General features: G+C 32.0%; 1 protein-coding gene across 6 annotated transcripts in view; it reads left to right on the plus strand.

The window, feature by feature from the left end:
* The window catches only part of KYNU (kynureninase), a 179,242-nt gene extending 170,805 nt beyond the window's left edge, over positions 1 to 8,437 (plus strand). For 3 of the 6 annotated variants that reach the window (XM_074215084.1, XM_074215083.1, XM_074215086.1), the window contains 2 exons: positions 2,383 to 2,613; positions 8,060 to 8,437. In XM_074215084.1, the coding sequence (XP_074071185.1) occupies positions 2,383 to 2,613; positions 8,060 to 8,182 (354 nt within the window). In that variant the 3' untranslated portion in view covers positions 8,183 to 8,437. Of the gene's footprint in view, positions 1 to 1,278; positions 2,080 to 2,382; positions 2,614 to 8,059 lie in introns of those variants that run through there. The other 3 variants (XM_074215085.1, XM_074215087.1, XM_074215088.1) reach the window with 3 other exon arrangements.
* Positions 8,438 to 10,606: the final 2,169 nt, after the last annotated feature.

Below are 10,606 nucleotides of genomic sequence, written 5' to 3' on the forward strand. Positions count from 1 at the left end.
GAGGAAATTCAGGTCCAGAAGCATTAAGTGGTCTGCCTGAGGCCTCATAGGAAATAATTAGGAAAGGATTTGTCAAAGCAAGTAACTTGAATTAACAACTGCACAATAAAAATAGATAATCTGAGTAATACTTTAAAAATTTTTTTTTTGCTTTTTGCAAGGCAGTGACGTTAATTGACTTGCCTAAGGTCACACAGATAGGTAACTTTTAAGTGTCTGAGGTCAAATTTGAACTCAGGTCCTCCTGACTCAAAGGTGCTCTATCTATCCACTGTACCACTTAAACTGCCCCTGAATTGTACTTTAGAAGAAAATTAGTTGTCTTAAATTCAATTCAAAAACATGCTAATCATCTACTCTGTACAAGAAAAACATTATGTAATAATAATAATAAAGAGAATGGAAAAATAATAAATTTAAGGTTTACAAAGCATTTTGCAAATATATCATTTGATCCTCACAACTATCTTCAATTTAGGTGCTATTCTTATCTCTATGTGGATGTGGAAATTAAGGCAGACAGAGCTTGAGTGATTTACCCAGGTCATGCAGGTCACCAGAGTTTAATTCAAGTCTTTCTAAATTACACATATAGTGCTTTATTTACTTTTGTATAGTTTCTCAAGGAAATTCAGTTTAATATGGGTAGATGGAAAAGACCCACATTCCTCTTAGAATATGAGTAGCTACAGCAAAGAAATCTGAGATCTGAGAGATGTGAGGAAACATGAATAAAGGAGTCTTCTGAGGTTCAAAGATGGGAAAAGATCATAGCCTGTCTAGTTCTGGCATTTTTTATTTTATCTTTCACCATATGATCATAATGTTTTTGTATGTAATTTTGATTAAATAAAGCAAACTAATAAACTCAAAACATCAACCATTTATCTATCTAGATTGATCAAAATATTCTAACTTCTAATTCAGTGAAGCCAAAAAAAATGATAGAAACATTAGAATTACTGGCAACAATTTTACAGACTGATAAATGCATTTTTTATAGATGTATTTTTAGAATTGATGTGGAAAGATGACTGAAAGAATATCCAAAACAGCCAATATCTCCATAATAGAAGCACAGAATGTATTTTCTCTATTTTCAAGTAACTACATTTTCAGGGTTACATGCCAATATAAATTTAAATGAAAGTATGTTTGTCAGGAATGCTTTGGATTCTTGTTCAAAAGATATTTTTAAATCTTTTAGCAATGTTTAATTTTAAATTACCTAGAAAAAAAAGTAATTTTATAAGTAAACCTTTCCAAATTCAATCACAGGAGGCTAAACGTCACCAAGTGAGCCTCTCTTTCCTCCCATGGATAAAGTGTTGCTGGGGAAGGACACCAAAGGGCACTACAATGCATCTTGTTCCTTTTGACAGTTCATTCGGTTAGTTCTTATACATCCAATATATTTTTAAACTTTGCTTGACCTTAAGAGATAAGCTAACAAAGCATGTCTTTTCTGACCCATAATGTCACTCCGCCATTCTGAGTGTATGTCCCTGCCACTTATCCTTTTACAGGAGAACCCAGACAGCAGGAGCCCATGTTTTCATACTCAGGCTATATTTTTTTTTCAGAATTCCAATTTCCCCACTAATAATTATTCTATTGTGAAGAAACTATTTTTTCCTATCTCAAAAGAGATAGACTTAACTGCATTTTTCTATCAAGAGACTGTTAAATAGGAGGGGAATAAATACATATCCTTGTAAAACTATAATGATTTTAAATAATAGTAGTCATATTCTTTCTTGTGAGTGAACATCACACTGTGCCTCTTGTCAAATTCTTTAATTAGGAAACAAAATTTAATTTTAGAGAAAATTTTCCAAATCATTGAGAGTCATAGAATTTTGGAACAGAGTGGGAGCTTTGAAATGATCTAGTCATCTTGTAGATGAGGACTTTATAGATGCACTGGGAATTTGGGCTGCTAGCTAAGAATAGAGCCAGGAAGGAAAGAATCCGGATGGTTTAGTCCTCTGAGTTTTCAAGATTTTTTAATATTACATATTTTTTATTTTTTAGTATACTTTGACTACATTAAAATGTTTATAATTGATTACAGAGTAGCACATATTCTATAATAAATATAAAAGACAAAAGATTATGTTCAATAAATATTCTTTTCTTCTATGCACAATTAGAATAATATTTGAAAAATAATATATTGTGATGAACAAGCAGATTCATCTTATTATAACAGAATAATTCAAATGAGTATATTTCACTGTGTTTTGCAAATAAGGTTTATCTTAAATATATTATTAAAAACATTGAAATTAGCATTTCTTCTTTATCTGAGTAAGGTTTATGTTTTCCTTTTTTGTCTCCACATTTCAATAAGAAATTGTCTAATTGTTTAACTTTTGGCAGATCTTTAGTCAAACAACGATGGGAACACTAAGGAAAAAATCTATTTTACTTACTGGTTATATGGAGTACCTGATCAAGCATTACTATAGTAAAGATAAAGCAGCTCCGAATAAACCATTTGTCAAAATAATGACACCCTCACATATAGAGCATCGAGGATGCCAGCTAACACTCACTTTTTCTATTCCAATGAAAAGTGTCTTTCAAGAACTAGAAAAGAGGGGTGTAGTGGTAAGTTTCCCTTTTTTTCCTTTTCCTTTGTAGCTGTTTTTGCACAGGATTTATTTTTGGTGATTGATGCTATCTGATTTTCATAATTGTGTCACAGTTTGTATATTATATTAAGCAATCAGCAATATTTACTATATTTCATATTCATGGGCACTGCTCTGGTAGCTTATATATTTCTTTATAATTTATGCAAAAAAGGAAATAAAAGCAATCATATGTGTTTCAATGAAACAGATTTGTTTCCTACTAATTTTCTTTGAATAAGAGTAACTTTTTTGATAAAATGACGTGCAAATTCCAGAAACTTCTCTCTGCTTCTTATTATCTAACACATCTTCATGCTCATAGTATGCACACTGTTTATTCAAGATATAGTTTTGCAAAAGTATTTGATTTTTACAATTTCTCCTATTTTTGATGCATATTCTAGTCTAGTTCAGTTTTATTTTATTGAGTCATATTTCTTATATAAAATCTTTTTTTTGATCCGTTGCCAGTTCTTCCCTTTAGCCATGCATTTAGAGGCAACTTTCAATGACTGGAATGTGAAAAAACTCAAAGCATTAGAAAAGTTAGAAATTTCCAGACACTCTTCCCTGACTCAGGAAGGTGTATTTGTGTGTGTGTTTGTCTTTGTGTGTGTGTGTGTGTGTGTGTGTGTGTGTGTGTGTGTGTGTGTGTGTGTGTGTCTAAGGCGGGGAAGTGTCCGTGTGTGTAAAGGGAAGAAGAGAACTATAATAAGAGATGAAAGATCATTGCTCTGTGTACCTCACCAACCTCAAGACCTACTGCTCATTTTTATAACTGAGGTTCTTTGCACAGTAATGATTTTTCATCCAGCCTGAGGAAACCATGAGTAAGAAGGGACACCATTTGAAATTCCTTAAATAACTCCCCCCTATTGCAGAGGATTGAGAATTGTAGAGCATTCAAATGATCATAATGCTGTTGCTAAAAATCCAAAATTAATATAATGGGGAGTTTTGGTTAGTATTATTAATTAATATTAGTAAACCAAAGGAGGAGACAAGAAAGATTGGGAGTTTGGAATGTAGAGAAGCATAGATTTCCTAAATTCATAAGGTCATGGAATTTTAAACCAGAAAGAACTATAAATTCTAATTCAATACCATTTCTCCTTGATCCCAGACCCATTTTAAAGACAAGGGAACAGAAGGAAATCTTTTTTTAAGTTTTTTTTTTTAACAAGGCAATGGGGTTAAGTGGCTTACCCAAGGCCACACAGCTAGGTAATTATTAAGTAGCTGAAGTTGGATTTGAACTCAGGTCCTCCTGATTCCAGGGCTGGTGCTCTATCCACTGCACCACCTAGCCGTCACTCCCCGCCCCCCTGGCCCTTCTTATTTTCAGAAGGAAATGTTTAATGTTTTGTCTAAAGTCAGCCCTATAACGAATTGCAGAACCAGGACCAAAACCAAATTATATAATTCCAAATGAAGTGTTCTTTTCAATATGCCACATAGTAACTATATGTCAAAGAGAGAATAATGATGATTATTAATAATATGAAATGTGAATTTTATTTTTCATGAAAATAGAGGAAAAGAATGTTACTTTATGCTTTAAAAATAAAAGAAGGAAGGAGTAGAAGCTTAATTGAGTTTTTATTCTGTAAGTTAAGTGTATCTATCATCTGGGCAGTAACTAAGCTAGAAATAAATAGATTTAAATATTTGATTGAGTGATATTTTTAGAAATCATTCACGTTGAAAATAAGGATCTGTAGTATTTTATGAATGTGACATTCAGATATTAATTTTAAAAGTGAAAAGTCTAATGGACAAGAAATCAGGAAACCTGGTTCAAATTCTAACTCCAGTACTTTGTGATCTTGAGCAATTCAAATATATCTCAGACTTCATTTCTTCATCATTAAAATGGGAATAATAATAATAATAATAATAATAATAATAATAAATAATTTTTATAAAATATGCATAGGGTTGTTTTGGAAGTCAAATAAAATAAGGGTTGTGAAAGTATCTTGTGAATGATATATTTATAAACACATATATACATATATAAGCTTTAGTATAGTATATTCATAACATTGATCTTTGGGGAAAGTATGTGTGTGTGTGTGTGTGTGTGTATTTTCACATATAAGAAAATAAATATTTTTTGGTCTCTGTTATAAGACTTCAATCCCCTCCAAATTTTCTTTATATCATCTTTCTGTGTCACTCTCCATACATTATATATGCATATATATATATATGTATATATATGTCACTCTCCATACATTATATATAATGTATATACAAATACATACACATGAATAAACACAAAGAGCCATATATTTATAAATTTCTTTTTCTGTGTATGTGTGTTTATCCATTGTACTTAACATACAATAATTATTCCATTTTTTCTACTGTTTATTGAACAAAACAATTTCAAGATATTCTTTAAATATTAACTTCAGTTATAAAAAAGAAAAACATGATATTCATAGATTTCTACAAAAAAGAGACAACTGCTCATAACTATAAAAATATTTTAAATTACTACTGAACAATGGAGTTTACTTTCTATTACAAATTGTTTAGAATTTATGCAGTTTCTTATAGATAAAATTCTATTACTATAATTATTTAAAATAAAATATATTGAAATATTATATAACATGGAGAATTTCCACTGGTAGCCATTAGAAATGGGGCATAAAAACTTCTAAGTATTTTAAATTCATAAATAATCTTATCAGATCAGTTTCTTGCTTTTATAAACTCCATTTCTCAGGGTGAAAACTGAACAATTTTTTTCATAAACATTGTTTCCCTTTCTAGTAAAACCCAGGCTAACAGTTACAGTTATTTTTTTGATAAAAACTCTCATTCTTTTTTTAAAAGAGTATGCTATTCTCTATAACATGCATGGGAACAAATTTTTGAAGAAGATAAGAAAATATATTTTTTCAAGATAATATCTTATCTAGGAATAGTGGCTCACTTTCTATTTGAGAAGACTGAGAGGTGAGCTCAGAAATTCTGAGATGCTGTATGATTAAAGTCCTCAATTGCCCACACTAAGTCCAGTATCAATATAGTGTGTCTTCAGGAATCAGAGGATGGGAAGTTGTCTAAGGAAGGACAAAACCTGTTGAGATTAAAAGTAGGTTAGGTCTGTCAAAGCTTCCATGCTGACCAACAGTGAAATTGGACTTGGGAGCCTCCACTGCACATCCAACCTGAGTTAAAGGGGAAAAAAGACTGCCCATCCCCAACCCCTTTCAAAAAGTGATGTCCTTCCCTCCATTTTTTTTGCTTCATTTTATTCATGAATTTTTCAACCATGTGGCCTGTCATTGATTTTGCTAAGGGATATGGAAAGCACACAGTTATTTCTTTCCCTTTTTTTGTTTATTTACTATTTTCTTTTTCCTCCAGTTTGTGTAAAAACATTTTTAAAAATTTTTAAAATTTTGAGCTCCAATTTCTCTTCTGTACTCTCATCCTACCCTCCCTCATTGAAAGCAAGAAATTTGATATAGGTTAAAAATTTGCAGTCAAGCAAAACATTTCCATAAGATATGTTGTGAAAGAAAACATTAAAGTCCTACACCGAAAAAAGGAAATATTAAGAAAAAAATTAAATATGCTTCAATTTGTATTCAGACACCATCTGTGCATGGACCATTCATCAACATAAATCCTTCAGAATCCTCTTGGGTCACTGTATTCCTGAGAAAAACTAAGCCATTCTCAGTTAATCATCCTACAATAATATTGATGTTACTTTATACAGTTCATGTCACTTTGCTTTAGTTTATGTAAGTCTTTCCACGTTTTTCAGAGAGCATCCTGCTCATGGCTTCTTATAGCAGAGTAGTATTCCATCATAATCAAATACCACAATTTGTTCAGCCATTCCCCAAATGATGGGCATTTGCTCAATTTCCAATTCCTTGCCACCAGACAAGTGTTGCTATAAATATTCTTATACATATAGGTCCTCTTCCTTTTTGATTTTTCATCTCTTATTGGATGCCGAACTAGTAGTGGTATAGGTCTCTACAAAATGGTTGAATCAGTTCACAATTCTACCAACAATGCATTAAGCCCTATATTTTCCCCTAAAACTCCAGCAACATTTGTCATTTTCCTTTTCTGTCCTGTTAGCCAATCTAATAGAATTATTTTAATTTGCAATCCTCCAATCAATAATGGATTAGAACCTTTTAAAATATGGTTATAGATAGAACTAATAATACCATCTAAAAATTGTATCTTTTGATTATTTATCAATTGAGGAATGACTTTTATTTTTATAAATTTGATGCAATTCTCTATAATTTGAGAAATGAGGCTTTTAGAGAAATGATTCAGGGGTGGCTAGGTGGCGTAGTGGATATAGCACCATCCCTGGAGTCAGGAGTACCTGGGTTCAAATCCTGTCCCAGACACTTAACAATTACCTAGCTGTGTGGCCTTGGGCAAGTCACTTAACCCTGTTTGCCTTGCAAAAACCTTAAAGAAAAAAGAGAGAGAGAAATGATTCAAATTTTTTTCCGCAGTTACTATTGCTAACTGTATTTCCCTCTGATTCCCCACCCCCATTTGTTCTGTTCTGTCTCCTTTCACCCTACTAAAAATGCTTTGCTTCCAACTACTCCTTCCTCTAATCTTGCCCCTCCCTTCTATTTCCCTGTAAAAGTAAATATATATCTATTCTCAATTGGATGTTATAGTCTCTTTGAGACTATTCTGAGGAGAGTAAGGTTTACTCAATCCCTCTAAGCTCACCCCTTTCACTCCATTGTAAAAACTTTTTCTTGTCTTCTTTACATAAAAACACTTAAACAAAATGACTTCTAAAATTCTAAAATGAACTTCTATAAAGGAATATATATGTAAATGTACATATGTGTATATAAGTAAATGTATCCATATAGATATGTATTGTGTATTTGCAAACATATATACACATATATTTACATGCATACACACACACATATATATATATGTGTGTGTATATATATATATATATATATATATATATATATATGTATATATACATAGTGTTTTTAGTTTTTTTGCAAGGCAATGGGGTTAAGAGACTTGCCCATGGTCACACAGCTAGGCAATCATTAAGTGTCTGAGGTTGGAATTGAACTCAGGTCCTCCTGACTCCGGGGATGGTGTTCTATCCACTGTGCCACCTAGCTGCCACCTAATCAGTATTTTAAGAACTGCTCCTAATAATATCAAAGCACTAATAAATGCTATCCTGTTCTTAATAGAGTAAGAAAATAGTTAGCTTTTATGGAATTCCCTAAAGAACAAAATATGCGCATCTAACAAAAATCAATTTGTAGGCTTTTGCAGTTTACCATTTCCTTAGATTTTCTGTTTTCCATTTTTCTATTTGATAGACATAGCTGAACAATATAAAACAGTAATTCTTTTTTTATTCTTTTTTGTAGTGTGACAAGCGGGAACCAAGTGGCATTCGAGTGGCTCCAGTTCCTCTCTACAACTCTTTTCATGATGTTTACAGATTTATTAATGTTCTTGCCTCTGCAATTTCTGCTGCAAAACTAAAATGAACAAATTTATTTTTAGTTCAACAAGCCTAATTACTTTAGTGTCTCAGTTGTCACTTCTTGGCTATTTCTCATTCCAGTCCTTTAGAGGTGATGGTATTATATAAAGCCAATTATATGGAAAAGAAAAAAAAATATGTGTTGGGATTTTTAAGAACTCTTTGTCATTCTTCTTAGTATGCTAGCTCATTTTATTGGACCCAAAGAGAAATTATCCATTATCATTTTGCTTATAATAAAGGTTTGCATTGTCTCTAAGTCATTGTCTCTAAGTTGCCTTTTCATATCCCATAAAATAATTTATTTCAAATATAAGCTCAGGGATAATTTCAGATTTTTTAATCATTGACTTCAATTCTGATAATTATAGAGCTCTTTTTCTAGAAATATTGCTTTAAGTTCCAGTTTGTCTGAGAGATAATGTTCAGTCTTTTGATAGCATTGATATATGCCCAAGCACTTCAGCAATGGCCCTTCTAGTTTCAAACTAAGGAAAAGGAAGTATTTCTTCCACTATATGTCCTTATCTCTGTAATACCTTTTCTTTCACTGCTCATATTGTGCAATTCTGCCTTTTAACTAGATCATCCTTTGACCCCAGTGTCCAGAAAAGACATGAAAATAATTGCAAGTATATTTTTCCTTTTCAGTTTGTATTCCATTCTATCCTGAAAATGTGTTGGGGGATGAAAAGTAAGAAGGGAGTGAAGGGAGGGTGTAAGGGGGAACTGAGCATGAAATGTTTCAGGCAGAAATTGTGGAGGTTGGGAAACAAGCATACTCTTTCCCTGTGATTCTCAAATGTTGTGCTCCAAATACATTAACTTCTTCAGAGCCTCTCCTGGGTAATTGCCTCTGATTCCTATCTCTAGTGTACAATGTTGGATGCCATAATTATTTTTTATGGATGTTGAAGAATACTTCATATCCATGGGCAGCAGCAAGAAGGTGAACAGGAGTGGAAGAAACAATGGTCTGGAATGCATCTTCATAGTTGCTATTTAAAAAAGCTTGACTGAATGGTTCTTTTGACCCAGATGAGAAACAATTCTTAGTAGCAATCAGTAAGGGAAAAATAGGCTCTGTTGAGGTGCCTGAGTACAAAATAGCTTTTGCAACCATTTCCACTATAACTTTGGGTTAATACGACTTCCGTGAGATCAGAAGAGTCTTCAGAACATGCAAACATATTTTTTTATGAAATGAAGAATAAAAGCATATTTTATATAATTTCTTAAATTTGATTGGACATTTTTATTCCTTCACAGGACAAAATTTTTGTTTTGAGTTTTAGTATTGATCTGGTTTTTTTTTGGTTTTGATTTTATTGAGTTTTGGGATTGTTAGTGATGAAATTTGACATTTTTTTCTAGAGACCTCTCAGGGTGGAAGCTCATTTTGCTGATACAAATTCCTAGTCTTAGAATTGCCAACTAAGAAATTCTTACTTAAAATTACAAAGATAGTTCTTGTATAAAGGCAGTACTTGAAACCATGAATCTAAATGAAAATCTCATGAATTCATCACCCTAAATCTGGTATTCTATCCACTGTTCCAGACAACTTCTCCTATCTGTATATACATACATACATACATACATACATTTATGTCTCTGTGTGTCTATACTAATGTGGTATATGAGGGAACATGATATGATAGAATATAAATTCAACACAAAACCATAGTCAAAATATGAAGGTTTCTAGAATTAAGAAATGCAATTGAGGAGCAGCTAAGTGTCAAAGTGGAAAGAGCAAGAGCAGGAGTACCTAAGTTTAAATCTGGCCTCAGGCACTTAATAATTACCTAGCTGTGTGGCCTTGGGCAAGCCACTTAACCCCTTTGCCTTGCAAAAAAAAAATAACCTAAAAAGAAAGAGAGATGCAATTGAGCATAGAGTATTTTAGTCCCATTTCCTCATTCTACCAAAAAAGAAACCGATAGTCAAAGACATAAAGTGATTTGCCCACTCAAATACAAATATTCAGTAGCAATATCAGGTTTTTCTGATTTTCTACTGAATGAAAGAGTGAAAATGGATTATACAATTCCCTTATTTTCTCAAAGTCTACACCAGTATTTCAATTATATTTGATGTACTTAATTAAACTTAATATACTTAACAAAAATCTTTTCCTTTTGATAAGGAGAATATTTTTAAACTTCCATTAATATGCTATGTTGTTAGCATCGAGGACTGTTCATATGTAGTATAACACATGAATAATATTACATATTTCAAACATTAAGAGATCCCAGAAGGCAGTGCTATTTTAACTAGTTCTTGTGTTTCCTTCTACTGACCTTTATAATTTCTGTTATTAATATAATTCATTACAACCTATTTTATACATATATTTTTATGTATATGTAAGGGTCAAAAATGATTTCATTTTTCAAGAGAGTCAATTGCATGAGCTTTTTTT

This window comes from Macrotis lagotis, chromosome 1 (assembly GCF_037893015.1).
Source record: "Macrotis lagotis isolate mMagLag1 chromosome 1, bilby.v1.9.chrom.fasta, whole genome shotgun sequence".
In the NCBI taxonomy this organism is placed as follows: domain Eukaryota; kingdom Metazoa; phylum Chordata; class Mammalia; order Peramelemorphia; family Peramelidae; genus Macrotis; species Macrotis lagotis.